This window comes from Hevea brasiliensis, chromosome 3, assembly GCF_030052815.1.
Source record: "Hevea brasiliensis isolate MT/VB/25A 57/8 chromosome 3, ASM3005281v1, whole genome shotgun sequence".
Classification (NCBI taxonomy): Eukaryota; Viridiplantae; Streptophyta; class Magnoliopsida; order Malpighiales; family Euphorbiaceae; genus Hevea; species Hevea brasiliensis.
The window spans coordinates 101845122-101861475 of record NC_079495.1 but is presented as its reverse complement, the minus strand read 5'-3'; the positions used below and the strand labels follow the sequence as shown (position 1 = coordinate 101861475).

Below are 16354 nucleotides of genomic sequence, written 5' to 3'. Positions count from 1 at the left end.
ACAAATTATGTAAGAGTTTTATTAATTATTTTATCAAATTTTAATATGAATAACTACTAGTAAAATAAGTAAATAAATATATAATTTTATTAAAATAAATTAAAATATAATGATTAAAATTAAATAATTAATAAATTTTAGCGACTGTATTATTGTTTACATTAGCGGGCACATTAAAAGTTCTTCAAGTAATTAATGCATTCCAAAAGCCAACAGGCAAGGTACAAACACTGAGCTCAGAATCAGAACAAAAGAAAGGAGGCCTAAAACCTAACTGAACACTTCATCTATACAGACAACTCAGCCCACTTCCCACCCAGAAACCCTAACTTGAAAAAGAAGACCAAGCCGCCATTTCTTCTTGAAGCACCAAAGAGGGTTACCAACAGGATGTGACCATCAACAGAAGAAAAGGTTTCAAAGAGACCTTGCATAAACACAAAGAAAAAGTCTCAAAAGAGACCTTGCACAAACACAAGCCATTAGCACAAATAATCTTCTATCAACAATAGACTTCCTCTCTTTTCCATGTGAGTTCATATCAACAATTGACTTCCACTATTTTCCATACGAGTTGCAATCCGCTGCCATGGCAAGGAGAGCAACATGGAAAATCTAGGCATCTCAATCTCGTTTAGCCTTTAGGAACCACCTTCAAATGTGGAGAGACTATAAACCCTGGAATTACAACATTTAACCATGCAACAAACCCTCCCATAAAAACGGCGATGGCTTCTAGACCCAAGCTTCGAATAAACACATACAGAGCTTGATCACGTCTCCCTCATCAAGAGAACTCCATAAAGATCAGCAAAACAAGACCAAAACAAACAGTGTATACACACCAAATCCGGAAGGGAAGGAACACCCGCTCCTGATCGGCACAAAACAGGAAAATCTCCCCCACCCAAAGGACTACTCGACTTACTTGAGAAAAACAAAACCCAAAAAAAAACCTTTGAGGGAAACTTCTCTCTCTAGAAAACCTAGAGAGAGGGACCCCAAGTAACATCGTTTCTTCTGCTACCACCAATCCACAACGTCATTATTCTAATGGTTCATGAAATTCTTCCAAAAGTCAACACGAAGAAATAAGGGAACAAGAAAATAACAAAAATAGATTTAAAATACTGTGCTCATTCACTTTCAAACAGATGAATTGATATTTGTGTCCCGAATCCAAAATTGGGAGCCCAACACCCCCACGAGTAGACCCAAAAACAATTTATTTAACCAGATTAATGCTGAACATGACAGGCTTTTGCATTGCACAGTTGCTGATCAAAATTTAAGCAAAACTATGTGAATTTATACGTTTTCTTTAATCCTAGTTATCGACTACTTCAATCAGGGTAGGCTCATAGTCATTAGGAGCCTCAAATCCATGGAGATTCATCACAGTTGCAGCCACATTAGCAAGTCCTCCACTGGGAACATCATTGCGGAACCTGACACCAGGTGCCAATCCAGGACCTCCAATTGCAATAGGCACCTAAAGAGAGAAATTCAAATTGGTAAGATCAAATCAATCAGCACAGCATGATGGATAACTAACAAAGTAAGAGATTAATAATGCAGCACAAGTAATTTGGACATTCAAAGGATGCCACGGTACTACAGACACACAGTCTCTCTACATGTTTCCTTCCCTGGTGAGTGTTCCAATATACTTGAATTGCCACCAGGTAAACAACAGCATTAGGTTCATTAGATTACATCATGTGCATGTACTCTAGCCCCTCATCAATGCATGCATAACATCACCGAGGACAACTACATTTCATTTAATCTATTTCCATTAAATTTATTGAAAAAAAAAGGCCTAAATAAACTTACTGGCTGAAGAGTGTGAGACGTGAGTATCTGAATTTTGCCACTCTTATCAACAACAGGTTTCCCAGACTTGTCCCTCTTCACCATGTCCTCAGCATTGCCATGATCTGCAGTAACAACATATATTCCACCAACTTGCTCTACAGCATCAATGATCATCTGCAATCAAAATAATCTTCAGTCAGCAGAAAGCCAGTGGCAAACTTCTGTCTACTTTCAAGCATAATTAGCATTCCAATAGGAGCTATTTGGAGAAGTGCTTGCAAAATTATCAAAAAGCCCAATACGTAATACAATTTTATCCCAAATCAGAGTTCTTTTAACCAAACAAGCAAATCATATACAGCCTAAATGCAATATCCGATCGATTGAACAATTAAACTCTAAATAATGACAACATAAAATTAATAAAGATCAGGTATACCTTGACAGCATCATCTGCAGCCTTGCATGCCACAATTGTGGCATCAATGTCTCCTGTATGTCCAACCATGTCCCCATTTGGTAGGTTAACACGAACCTAAATAGATATGCAAAAAAACAGGTTTTTCAGTGGTTCAACTTAGAACTGTGGTACCAACTGCTAGTTTAGCACATAATAGTACACTAATTACCTGGTTGAATTTGCGGCTGAGGATAGCGTCCCTTGCCTTCTCTGCAATCTCTATTGCCTTCATCTTAGGTTGGATGTTGAATGTAATACCAACATCACTGGAAATTTCAACATATTCCTCCATTTCTGCGTTAAAATATCCAGAACGATTTCCATTCCAGAAGAAAGTGACATGACCAAATTTGACAGTCTCACTGTAAATAAACAAATTCATTGGTTAAAATAAAAATAGGAGGCCTAAACATTATGCAGAATATAGTCAGATGAGATCAGGCAAATAAATGGTATAACCAACTACACTCACACATGTGCTAACATGTCATTTGAATTAAAGCACTGAATTTTTTACTAGCCCACCAAAATGGCTCTGGGATAAGCTATATGGTATGCAGTTGTAATCCAAACAACATTTTAAATAACAAACAAGGGAACATGTGGCATGGAATTATAAAATAAGATATTGCTGTTTCTGGCTCACCTGCAAGCGAAGGTACGAACACCATTATGGACTAAATATTCACCAGATGTCCTTTCTATCTCAGGAGGAGATACAAGGTAATGGCTTGGAAGCTTCAACTCACCATCATACTGGAGCATTCCAGCATAATGGATTTTAGGGAATCGGACTCTATCAAATTTGTCAAAATTCTCATATTCAAGCGCCTTGGCAAGCATAACCATACGATCTGCACGGAAGTTGAATGTTACAACAGCATCACCATCCACAATTGGGCCTACAGGCTTCCCATTTTCATCGACAATTACAAAGGAAGTTAAGTACTGGTCATTGGCTTTGGGATCTTCTCTTAGTTTCTTGACAGCTTCAACGGCATTCCTAAACTTATGTGGGGCTTCACCAAGAACCTGAGCATCCCATCCTCGTTTCACAACATTCCAGTCATTCTTCAAAAGATCAGAGAAAGAATTTACACGTAAGTTGATGGAATTTAAACTATTTCTTTTTAAAATAAAGAATACTCATAAAATTTATGTACCCTCCAAAAGAATTTAAACTCTTTCTTTTTAAAAATAAATTAATAGAAAAGGTTGAGGGTCTATAAACCCAGATTGTCAAATTGTAACATTTTACAAACTATAGAAAATACTTTAAAAATATAATTATACTCATAAAAAGCTGAACATAAACTTTTTAATGCTTTATTAAGTATGAGAATTAAACTATTCTATATTTGAGAGTAATGTCTTGATCACTATGTTAATGTGAGAATAACTTAACCACAACAATTCAACAATTTAATATTTGTTCAAATTTATATTTATTAATATAAAGTTTAAAAATAAAATATAACAAAGAAAGAAAGTATTACAATGAGTACATTATTCATTTTGAAAAACAATAAATTAAATATGGGTTCACGTCTATCATAATGCTCACACACACACACACACACACACAAAGGAGGAAATTTTACATAAGCATGTACACTCACCACAGCATCATGGTGCCAGTAACCGAAGATGCAATTTGATAATACTAAGGCAAATAATTTAACGTTTTAAAATTAAAGTCTAAAAGCAAAAAGGAAATGCGTGTGCGTAAGTTACAGGCATGGAACAAATTGCAAAATTCAATGCGATAAGTTCATACAATTTTACATGGTAACATGCTAGATCATAACCATTTTACTATTAGAAAAAAGTGTTTTCGACGGTAATTGACAACGTGTTTGTATATATTTTGAATTTTCAACATGGCTTCTAGATTGTAAAGTAATAAAATCATACAAGCAAAACATGGGATTTTAACAATAATTATATTGTTAAATCAATAACATTGAAGGAAGACACAAACCAACACTTATAACAACAGTAAGCCACGAAGGTTTGTTGAGAATTAGGTAAAATTCTTATTATAATTATCTCCTGGGTGTTTCCTAATCACCTCTCCAACTTTACATGTATCATGATCATGTCCATTTATACCATAAGACAAGCTTGACTACATGCCATAACTTTCAGTTAGATCCTAGCCCAGGTGACCAAAGTAACCAAGGCTAATATCTGCAGTTGAACCATTGCAAAAGGAACACAATCTTACCCAAAAGTTACTATTCAGTAGATCCCAGGTAACCAACTTCCTTTTACATTAGCCACCCCATTTCCTTTTCTGGGATGGGGTTGACAAGGCAAAAGCAAGACTTAAGAAACAGACAACTTTAAAAAGGAAAATATTGTGCGAACAAGCTCCTTAAAATCTAGACTAAATACCTCATAGCGATCCATTGTAACATACATGCGGCCTCCACCAGATGCAATCTGTGCGTCAAAACCTTTCTCGCGTAAATTTGCCAGGTCTTTCTCAAGAGTTTCAACAAAGCCAACACTTGTACCATCTATAACATCTCGTCCATCAGTAAGAACATGAACTCGGATTCTTTTAGCGCCATGTTCAGCAGCACCTTTTAGCAACAACTGCAAAGAAATAGAAAACAAGTGAGGAAAAATAGAGTTTGGGAAAATTTCTGGCAAGAGTAAGATCACAAAAAGTCCTCAACTACAAAACTCACCTGCAATTGATCAAGCCTGGAGTGAACTCCACCATCACTCAGTAAGCCAATAAGGTGTAGAGTACCAGTTGCAAATGATTCCTGTATGTATTTAAATCCCTCGCCATCATAGATTTTTCCAGAGGCAAGAGCATGGTCAACAAGCTTTGCACTGCATTCAGAAGAAAATAACTTTCAAACTTTAAGCTTAGTTGATGAAGACATTTACATCACTGACAAAATCTTTAGAAGTCCACTCATGTAGTTTATGACTCTTAAGAATTTAAATAAATAAATAAATAAATCTGTATAAGAAACTGACTAGCTGCTAACACATCAAGTTGGACAGATAAAATAAGCATTTCCAAAGGACAAATGAAGAAAGCAGCCGATGCTCCTGCAGCACTTTCAGAAAATAAGAAGGTGAAAAGAGAAATCGCATAGTATAGAAAGAAATCAACTAAGAAGCTTTCATTATTCCTTTTAGAATCAGAAGAATCTAATAAGAAAAGATTCACCCATAATGAATTTAAATTGACATTCAGATATCTCAAACTTTGACCAAGTTGCACAATCTAGCCCAAGTGAAAACGCAATAACCCAAAGTAAGCATTCTTTTTTAATACACTATTAACACAATAAGGATAGAGTGCACAATTTTTACTTAAGAGATGCATTAGATCCAATGGCATACGAAAAAAGGGGTAGAGAAACTGACCCTTGAGCATAAATGCGTCCAGCGCCAAGAGCATTGTGACCAACTTCACTGTTGCCCATATCATCTTCAGTTGGGAGACCCACAGCAGTTCCATGAGCCCTAATCAACCTCCATTTCTCTGGGGCAGTCTATAAAACAAGGATAAAGAATAAATGTCAAACAATTGTTTTCCACAAATACAAAAAAGTTCAAAAGCCCCCAAATAAAAAACATGCAAATCAATCTGAATTCTGAAAGGCAGGAAACAAATGAACTATTCAATAAATTGAAAGGTTTTGAAAAATGATCTGAAAGACCTTTTTGAAGGAGTCCATGGTCGGAGTATCAGCGACATGGATACAATTATATTGATCGGGTTTAGCCTCACCCCAACCATCCAAAACCACCATTGCAATAATCTTCCCCTTGGGAAGCTTTGGATGATCCGCGAGCTTCCATGTGAATTCTCCAGAGCTCCTCATTTCTGTTATCTACCTCAAAAACAGATCTATCAACAAAATCAAAAAAACCAAGTCCACTCCACCGGATATTCACAACGATAAATCAAATGAAAACCACATAATATTCAGAGCAAAATCCAAAACCCAATGGCATTATAAACTTTACCTGAATAGAATTGACCGAAGAAAACGAAACCAAATCCTGGGACTAATATAGAAAGAACCGAAAACCAGCGAAAACAATACCGAGAGAACCGAAAACCACTAGCTTTGTGGATCTGTGGGTTAATTAAGTGCAAAATCAAGGCCCTTTCGCCGATGGATTTTTATAGTCCTGCTATGGTTAAGGGTACACTTGGCTTTTCCCAAACTGTAACTAGTAACTACCCATGTCGTGCTTCCCACGTGACATTTCTAGAAAATGTTCTCTTTTTCTTGTATTCACGTGATTATTTTGATCATCAAGGAACGAATATTCCTGTTTATCCTATTTTCTCACTTCAATGCCCCTCAAGGGTCACGGCGACGCCATACCTTCTAACCGTTTTTTCCACACCGTTAAGCATTAAAAATAACAAGTATTTTATATACTCCGGCCCGGAAAATAAATTTACTTTTATTTTTTTTTATGTCTCAATTATATATATATATATTATAATAATAATTTATTTATTAATTTCTATTTTATATACATTAAAAGAGTAAAATTTATGAGTTATATAATTTTTAATGTAGTAATATAAATGGAATGCATATTAAAAAAATAAAATTTATTATTTTAATTATATTAATTATATTTAAATTGAGAATGATATTTAAATAAAATTATCTTAATAATGACAGTATAATTCATATCAGTAATCACTACTTTCTATTTTTGAAAATTTTTCGTGCCATTAATGTCTTAAGTTTCTTTTTCTCTATTGTATTTTAAATAAATTATGTTTTAAATTAAAATTTTATTTTTAATTTTTGAAACAATTAATTTAAATAAAAATTTAATTTATAATATAATTTTTGAAACATTTATAAATTATATAATCAAATCAATATGAATTATTTAAAATTTTGAGATTTGATAATAATAAAAAAAATAAATTAAAATGTTTTGATTTAATTTTTTATTTAATTTACATAACGATTATTTCCTGTTTGATATGACTGTTATCTATCAATTTTTTTTAATTAATTAATGAAATCACCTCTATTTGTTGGTTTATTGGATAAAAGTATGATTGAAATTTCCTTGTGAAATAAAAAGGCATTATAAATTCACAATTTGCATTATTATCATCCTTTTCTTCAAAATTTTCACTTCTTCATCCATTTTGATTTAGTCCCAATAAATATTGTGTAATATTTTCTTATTTAATTTTGATTAATATTTTAAAATTAATATTTCACAATTTTTAAAAATTTTAATTTTATTTAATTATAATTAATTTAATATTTTTAAATACAAATATTTTTATACGACTTATTAAAAAAAAAAATCATCCCCCCTAACTAGTGTTGGTAGGTGCCCTTCTTATCTTTTATATAGGCGACTGATATGTAAAAAAATTTTAAGAGTAAAAATTTATAAAAAAATTATTATTTAAATTTTATATTTTAATAAAATTAACTATTTAATAATATATTTTAAAAAATATATTATTTAGTCTGAATATTTTACTTTCATTAAATTATTTAATCACTTCATTAAATTTTTTATTATATTATTTAAATTATTATTTTATTATTTTATTTTAAAAATTTTATTAATTAATCACTATATTTTAAAAATATATATTTTAACTGCTTTTAACATAATACTAATAATAATTATTATTAATATTATGAATATCTAATTTGATTTGATATAATAATTAAAAATATCTCACTCACTTAACACTTGACAAGTGCCAAGTTTAAGTTTTGCTTTCCCAATTCCTCTATTAAATAATAATAATAATAATAATAATTTGTTATACGACAAAAAGATAGAATTATCCAATTATTCAAAGGGAATGCTTCCAACTTAAAGATCGGAGAAGAAAATAATTCATTTGCTCGAATCTGTTCGTCACATATCATATCTTGCATTGAGTACCTGGTTTATGTTATATATAACGTAAAAAGATTAAAAAATTAATTTTATTAATACCATTATCTTTTATGAATTATAATATATAAAAATGACAATTTATGTAATTATGTATTAATCAGAATAACTTAAAATCTAAATTTTATCCATTACATAAAGTCTAGCAAAATATATCTAATTAATGGAAATTTGATTCATATATAAGACATAATATGATTTTTATTTATTATATACGTAAGAAAGAAAGAGAGAATCGAATTTTGTTCTCTTAAGTTTTATAAATAAATACATATATGCCATTGTCACCTACTATATCAACTGCCATATGACATTATTAATTATATGAAAGTGAAGTTATAAATATATGGGTATTTTTTTATTTTGTTTATATAAATATATGGTTATTTTATTGTTTACACTCCATTAACATATTTTTTATATTTTTTAATTTTTAAGATAAATTAAAAAATATTTTTTTAATCAAAAGAAAAATTAAATTTTTAAAATTTTTTTTTAAAATATCATTTTTCACTCTCTATAAAAATTAACAAAAAATATATAAAATAATCATTAAAATTAAATACTTATATATTAACATTTATCTATTATCTCTCTCTATTTTCCCACCTGATTAATAATTCGATTTCCGACATTTTTATTGAGACTAAGTATTATTTCTACCTATTGTTGATAGTTCGTACTTACGATCTTTTGGAGACTCACTTTGTCTCCGTAATAGATTCCCGTATGAGAGAATAATTAGAAGCTAATTAAATAGTTTAACCATGGATCTAACATAAGAGGCAATGAAAAAAAAAACAATACCTTTCCTTTTCCCCCATCCTCCTTTGTCATCCCGTCTCTCCTTCCCTCTTTCTAATCTCTCTCTCTCTCTCTCTCTCTCTCTCTCTCTCTCAACAAAATCAACAACCAAAACTCACAAATCCAAAAATTTTACAGCCAAAAATATTCACAAACACATATCAATAAATTTCACATCTCAATATCAAATGCAAACATGAAATCTTTTCTAAATCTCATATCTAAAGAAAATTAAACAGTGGCACCATCATCAGTAATTCACCACCATGGATGGTGTCGGAATCAAATCAATCACACCTTCATATGTGCCTTGACCAACTGAGCAAAGTAGATTGGCCCATGCACAAACAAGTTGTATGGTTTGAGAGTTTCGAAGCTTAAAGCTTCAGTCTTTATAAGTCCTGGTCGACATATCATTCCAATGGCGAGGAGCTAGAATGAGAATGAAAGGGAGAAAAATACACGAAAATATTTATACATCCCCGCTTGGAAACTTGGTTTTTTATTTAAAAGGAAAAAACCAAGCTCCAAATAAAAAAACAGAAAAAAAAGCAGCAAAATAGGTGGGGATATGAATGTGAAAAGGACTTCCTACAGCATCGGTGCGGCGGCTGAGCTAATGCTGCTACAACTTCTTGATTCCCAGCGATCCTCAAGAATGCAAGGATCTATTCACTATCATACCGTACTAGTTTATATATATTTCATATCTCTATCTAATAGACAGCGAAATTTTTATTTTTGTTTGTTAGGTGGAGAAGCGTCTAGAAGAACCAAACATTTGATCAAGGAGGATGACAATAGCCATGGCCACCGACATCTCCATATTCGGCTCTACAATAAGCCGGAACACGTCGACTCCAAAAGCCACACCGCCCACTGCCTCCTTCTGTTTGATCTCTGCCACCCTCCTTCTGTTCTCGTCGTACACCGCGCAGCTTCGTTGGGAGTATGATCCCTCTATTTCGTACACGATATTTTTTCCATTACTACCACTGCCAGTTGTACCTGAGCTCACGTGAGCTAAACACTTTGTATTAAGGATGTTCATGTGCTTCTTCACCGAGAACAATGGATTCACCACTGTTTCTCCGTCGTACACCAGCCAGTTATCCGCCAGGCTCAGCCTCTGATACATACGTTCAGCAAAAAAAAAAGTTTAAGAATAAATAAAAAATGGAAATAAAATTCGGATTCATTGAAATCTTATATAACTACCTTGCGGCGGATGGTGAAGAGAGGCTTGCCGCCGGCGTCCATGAGAACGATCTCGCCGTTACTACCAGAGCCGGCCATGTAATTATCAACTCTAAAAACGAGATTCCCTTTGGCATCGAACACAGTAAAGCCATTACAGTTGAAAAGCAAAGACTTCTTCCACACAGTTAATACAACAGCATCAGCTGCCTCTAAATTAGAAGAGGACTTAAGCGTCGTCTTCTCGGAAGGGATGGCGCTGACGTTAGGGTGTATCTTGATCATTATGGGAGTCCCACCTTCTAGGCTCACAACCAGAGAGGGAGGAGAGGAGGGAGTAATCTCTCTTGTTTTTTATTTAATAGTTTTGATGATAAAATCAGTGCACCTGGAGCTTATATATATATACCTTGACAATAACAAAGGACGCATACAGGCGCTAGAAAAAACAAAATTTGAAGGGAATGCTTATCATCTCATGTAAATTATTTTATATTATATAATTTATTTTGTACTTAAAATTTTAAAATATAAATTTTTTAAAATTTAATAAAATTACATTTATTGAACTGAAATAGTTAATGTTACAATGTCATTTAATTATTATTAAATTAATAACTAGAGCCGACAAAGATGGGATAAATTGATTAAAAATGAATAATTAAAGATAGGTACAATTATAATTAAGAAACCGCAACCTTATAAAATTAAAGCAAACGGAAACCCTATCTTTACTTGTAAGGCAATAAAAAATTAAAGTAAAATCTTGTGGCTATGGACCAATTCGTGGTGGAGAAGCGAGTGGCTGCCACTCTTGGTGTAGATATTTCCCAGTATTTTAATCGCATTCTTAGTGAAGATAGGCTAACTAATTAATTTTATTATAAAAAATAATATTATTCATAATCACATAATTAATAAAATTAATCATGGTTAATTATGTGGTTGGAGCCCTGGATTAAGTTTTTAATTAAGTGGGAGGACTCTGACTTGATTTTGTTGTTATTTTTATATTGTCTGATTACCCATTCATTGGTTGGTTCATAGATAACTTCAATAAATTAATGAGATGCTTAGCAATATATGGCATTGTTGAGGCGTCCTCGATTTTAACTGGACACAGATGTAACCAATGGGGTCAACAAAAGAAAATCAGAGGGCACGCGGCACAGTTCTTGAGTGCAGAAGGTACATACTAAGGTAGAAGCTAATAGATATTAATAAAAATGAAATGTTAATCATTAGAATAATTAGGAGGTGCAATTGAAAATGAAAATAAGATTAGGATATTTTGATTCCCTTCCACATACTACAAAGGCAATAAGCCAAGACAAAATAATAACCTTGTGATTTACTGAGTACATACAAAATTTTTCACATCATTTTCTGGCTTGATGGACCCAAACCCTCCATCCATCCTTTTGTACCAAATATCATTGCATTGCCTATTGATGACCTCGAATACATACTTTAAATTATACCAAAAAAATTTTCCAAACCCGGTTCAGTCTATTGATGAAGTAGACAGTAGATAGGCAGGGTTGGGAGAGGAATGGATGCTCAAGAAATTGAGTGATGATTAAAGAATAAAAGGAATGGAGGGAGGCGTTGAAATGGAGGAAGGAGGTGGAGACGTGCTCAAGCTGATAGAGACAGCCACCTACAAAAGCATTTGATTAGTGGTGAATTTGTAAGTGGAAAGAGACTGATATTCATATTCTCTCCTTAATGATATGATATCCCACCACACGTACGTCCTCTCCTCTCCCTGTATGAAGAAAAGATGATTCTATTCCCTGAATTTATACTTCTATTGGCTTAATTAATTATAATCAAACAAGCAACTGCACCACCTTTCTCTTCAATATAATATAAACTGCTAGCATCTTAATTTCTTTTCTTGTCATCGCCTCCTTCATTCGAAAAAGTCTACTTAATTGTCTTAATCAACGTAATCCTTATTAAATCCTCTAATTACTTCTTTACTTGGTGAAAAATTATTATTAACACAAGTAGTGATTGTTTCCTTCTTCATGATGCAAACACAGTAGATTAATTCTAATTGGCCTGATATATGGACGGCAACTCAAAAAATATCATCCAATGCAATAGTGGACTTTGTGAAAAAAAAAAAAAAAACTCATAATCAAAAAAATTGGTAACATTTTTTTTTTGGAAGAATATAAGGGTGAGAAATTGTTTTGTAGTACGTGAAATTAATAATTATATTCTCATCCTTCAAATTTTCTTTAATTTATTAATTTTTATGTATCAAAAATCTTTTTTCATATATAATTAATTTACGGATCAAAGATTTTTTCAGCTTTCACATTACTTTTTACTCAAATTTTGTACGTAAATATTTAAAATTTCTATTATATGAGATATTATTGTGTGTTCATAGAATATATACTTCTTCTGACTCTTTAATTCAGAGAATAGTTATAATTATATATTTATGAGAACATTATATTTTAATGCTTCAAGTGCATGCTAGAATTTTCCTTCACACATTAATAAAGTTTAATTTTCAGGAGTCACAAACAATAAACAGAAGCAGCCGACCTTGGAAAAGTAGATACATTAGGGAAATGATAAAGGTGGAAGCACAACCTTACTTTCACGCATACGTTTTTTTGATTCCAAAGTTCTACTTTTGACTACATAATGAATTGGGAAGCAGTAAGTCTGTGAAGCATTGATGCAGGTCGACCGACCCATTTGTTTTCCCATGTGCAGGAAACCTTTTGCAACTAAAAGAAGAAAACAATCACCAAACAAAACATGTCTAAAATTAAAGATTGGGACCATTATCAGTCATTGACCACCATGGATGGTTGCAGAATCAATTAATCACACATTCATAAGCGCCTCGACCGAGCAAAGTAGATGGGGTCCAGCACAGAGAAGCACCATGGTTTGTGAGTTTCGAAGCTCAAAGCTTCTGCCTGATCGATATATCATGCCATTGGTTATGATCTGACGAAAGTCAAGACATAGAGGGAAAGGAAGTAGAATAAGGAGATAGTTCATTAATACAATCACGCTGTTTACAAACATATATACACCTCAATGGTAAAATATACTAAAATATTTATACATCCCCACTTGGAACTTGGTTTTTTATTTAAAAGGAAAAAACCAAGCTCCAAATACAAAAACAGAAAAAAAAAAAAGAAAAGGAAAAATGGGTGGGGATTTGCATGTAAAAAGCACCTTTGACGGTCTCTTTGCGGGGGTGGTGGCGAAGCAGATGCTGCTACAACTTCTCGATTCCCACAGCGACCCTCAAGAATGCAAGGATCTATTCACCATCATACTGTACTAGATCTTATATATTTCATATCTGTATCTAATAGACAGCGAAATTTTGATTTTTGTTAGCGTCTAGAAGAACCAAACATTTGATCAAGGAGGATGACGATAGCCATGGCCACCGACGTCTCCATTTTTGGCTCTATAATGAGCCGGAACACGTCGACTCCAAAAGCCACACCACCCACTGCCTCCTTCTGTTTGATCTCCGCCACCCTCCTCCTGTTCTCATCGTACACCGCGCAGCTCCTTTGGGCGTACGATCCCTCTATTTCGTACACGACGTTCTTTCCATTGCTACTAGTTCTGCAACTGCCTGAGCTCACGTGAGCCAAACACTTTTTATTAAGGATGTTCACGTGCTTCTTCACCGAGAACAGTGGATTCACCACCGTTTCTCCGTCGTATACCAGCCAGTTATCCGCCAGGCTCAGCCTCTAATACATCCAGCAAACAAATAAAATAAGAACAAATCAGACATGGGAATAAAATTCAAATTGAAGGTGGATTCATTGAATCCTATATAACTACCTTGCGGCGGATGGTGAAGAGAGGCTTGCCGCCGCCGTCCATGAGAACGATCTCTCCATTACTACGGGAGCCTGCCATGTAATTATCAACTCTAAAAACGAGGTTCCCTTTGGCATCGAACACAGTAAAGCCGTTGCAGTTGAAAAGCAAAGACTTCTTCCACACAGTTAACACAACAGCATCAGATGCCTCTAATTTAGCATATGACTTGAGCGTCGTCTGCTCAGCAGCGACGACTGTGGCGCCGATGTTAGGGTATACCTTGGTCATTTTGGGAGTTCGACGCGGTACAGTTACCAGGCTCACAACCTAAGAGGGAGGAGGAGAGGGAGTAATCTCTCTAGTTTTTTATTGAATAGTTTTGGTGATGAAGTCAAGAGCACCCGGAGCTTACATATATATGGCAGAGGAGGCTCTGGGGGTGGGGTCCAGAATTATGGAATTAATCAAATTATACCTAGACAATAGCAAACGACGCACATTGGCCCACGACGTTAGAAACTCCAAGCCAATGCCAAATGCGCCTCCCTAATTATGACGTCAGGAAGGAGAGTTTATTTGGATGACATTAAAAAGACTTAAAATAAATAAAATCAAAAGTAAAATCATGTGGCTGAAGGCCAGTTCGTGGTGGAGATTTGCTTTCGATATTTTGGCATACATATTATTTTAATCACATTCTTAGTTATGATTGGCTTGCTAATTTTGGCAACAAAATAAAAAATAAATTATGGTGGATCAAGTTTTTAATTATGTGGGAGGACTCTGACTCGATTTTATTGGTATTTTTATATTTTCTGATTACCCATTCATTGGTTGGTCCATTGATAGATATCTTTAATAAATTAATGAGATGCTTGGCAATATATGGCATAGTTAAACTATTAATTTCTTTATGCTTATTAAGAATTGATAAGACTCAAATTTATAACTTAATAATAGCATTGAATAAATTTTATTAATTAAAATGATATGAAATTTTTTTTATAATAATTAAAATAAAATAAAACATGTGACACAGTTCTAGAAAGTACAAAGCATTAAGTAGAAGTTAATAAAGAATAATAATAATAATAATGAAATGTCATAATCGTTGGTGAGAATAATGAAGGTGCAATTGAAAATGAAAATAATATGAGGATATTTTGATTCCATTTCACATACTACGAGGCAATAAGGCAAAGACAAAATAATACCTTGTGATTTACTAAGTACATACAAAATTTATCACATCATTTTCTGGCTTGATGGACCCAAACCCCCCATCGATGTTTTGTACCAAATATCATTGCATTGCCTATTGATGACCTCGAATGCATACTTTAAATTATACCAAAACAATTTTCCAAATCCGGTTCAGTCCATTGATGAAGTAGACAATAGATAGGCAGGGTGGGTTGGGAGAGGAATGGAAGCTCAAGAAATTGAGTGATGATTAAAGAATAAAAGGAGTGGAGGGAGGCTTTGAAATGGAGGAAGGAGGTGGAGACGTGCTCAAGCTGATAGAGACAGCCACCTACAAAAGCATTTGATTAGTGGTGAATTTGCGAGTGGAAAGAGACTGATATTCATATTCTCTCATTAATGATAAGATATCCCACCACCACGCACGTCCTCTCCTCTCCCTATATGAAGAAAAGATGATTCTATTTAAATTTATACTTCCATTGGCTTAATTAATTATAATCAAACAAGCAACTGCACCACCTTTCTCTTCAATATTTCATCTCCTCCTTCCTTGAAAACTCGTTATGTTTATAATTTCTAATTAATTGTCTTAATCAACGTAACCCTTATTAAATCCTCTAATTACTTTTCTATCTGCTAAAACTTATTATTAACGCATGTAGTGAAGGTTTTCTTCTTCATGATGCAAACACAGTGGATTAATTGCAATTGGCCCAACACATGGACGGCGGCTCAAAAAATCTCATCACATCCAATGCAATAGTGGACATGGTAAAAAAATATTCATATTCACAACAAAGTTTGGAAACATTTACCGATCAACTTTATGAAAACCTGTAAAGTATTAAATTTGAATTCCAATTGGAAGTTTAGAGGGTAAAAATTATTTTTCTAAATAAAAGTAATGCTGCTGAAAAAATAATTTTAAAAAATATTTTATTATTTTAATATTTTTATGATTAAATTTTATCAAATTTAATTTTAAATTATTTTTTAATATTTTATAATTAATATATTTAAAAAAATAATTTTTTTCAACAGCAATTTCGATAGTAATATCAAACTCTATATAAAAAAATTTAAAAATATTTACTATAAAGAATA

At 33.1% G+C, this 16354-nt stretch overlaps 3 protein-coding genes across 5 annotated transcripts; all 3 read right to left on the bottom strand.

Annotated features, from left to right (window-relative positions):
• Positions 1-1092: 1092 nt before the first annotated feature.
• On the bottom strand, positions 1093-6440 carry LOC110668731 (2,3-bisphosphoglycerate-independent phosphoglycerate mutase). Of its 3 annotated transcripts, none has more exons than XM_021830072.2 (10): positions 6278-6440; positions 5968-6141; positions 5672-5799; positions 4975-5125; positions 4676-4879; positions 2925-3349; positions 2448-2640; positions 2258-2353; positions 1837-1992; positions 1093-1492 (listed from the first exon to the last, which is right to left on the bottom strand). In XM_021830072.2, exons 2-10 carry the CDS (start codon positions 6130-6132, stop codon positions 1328-1330), a joined length of 1683 nt encoding a protein of 560 aa, XP_021685764.2. In that variant the 5' UTR covers positions 6133-6141; positions 6278-6440; the 3' UTR covers positions 1093-1327. The 3 variants fall into 3 exon arrangements, with proteins under 3 accessions (XP_021685764.2, XP_021685765.2, XP_021685767.2); XM_021830073.2 differs by having other exon boundaries at positions 5968-6158; positions 6278-6415; XM_021830075.2 differs by having other exon boundaries at positions 5968-6134; positions 6278-6405.
• Positions 6441-9164: 2724 nt separating this feature from the next.
• On the bottom strand, positions 9165-10604 carry LOC110668681 (protein LURP-one-related 8). Its single transcript, XM_021830002.2, has 2 exons — positions 10238-10604; positions 9165-10148 (listed from the first exon to the last, which is right to left on the bottom strand). Exons 1-2 carry the CDS (start codon positions 10499-10501, stop codon positions 9768-9770), a joined length of 645 nt encoding a protein of 214 aa, XP_021685694.2. The 5' UTR covers positions 10502-10604; the 3' UTR covers positions 9165-9767.
• A 2624-nt stretch (positions 10605-13228) lies between these two features.
• On the bottom strand, positions 13229-14443 carry LOC110668673 (protein LURP-one-related 8). The gene is made up of 2 exons (XM_021829993.2): positions 14063-14443; positions 13229-13968 (listed from the first exon to the last, which is right to left on the bottom strand). The coding sequence occupies exons 1-2, from the start codon at positions 14330-14332 to the stop codon at positions 13597-13599; spliced, it is 642 nt and encodes a 213-aa protein (XP_021685685.2). The 5' UTR covers positions 14333-14443; the 3' UTR covers positions 13229-13596.
• Between the last annotated feature and the right edge of the window lie 1911 nt (positions 14444-16354).

Coding starts and splice junctions, on each gene's coding strand:
- LOC110668731 (XM_021830072.2), bottom strand. CDS start 6,132: ATGAGGAGCTCTGGAGAATTCACATGGAAGCTCGCGGATCATCCAAAG. Junction 4,880..4,974: donor CCAGGCTTGATCAATTGCAG/GTGAGTTTTGTA, acceptor ATTTCTTTGCAG/TTGTTGCTAAAAGGTGCTGC. Junction 2,354..2,447: donor TCAGCCGCAAATTCAACCAG/GTAATTAGTGTA, acceptor ATATCTATTTAG/GTTCGTGTTAACCTACCAAA.
- LOC110668681 (XM_021830002.2), bottom strand. CDS start 10,501: ATGATCAAGATACACCCTAACGTCAGCGCCATCCCTTCCGAGAAGACG. Junction 10,149..10,237: donor TCTTCACCATCCGCCGCAAG/GTAGTTATATAA, acceptor CGTATGTATCAG/AGGCTGAGCCTGGCGGATAA.
- LOC110668673 (XM_021829993.2), bottom strand. CDS start 14,332: ATGACCAAGGTATACCCTAACATCGGCGCCACAGTCGTCGCTGCTGAG. Junction 13,969..14,062: donor TCTTCACCATCCGCCGCAAG/GTAGTTATATAG, acceptor TGGATGTATTAG/AGGCTGAGCCTGGCGGATAA.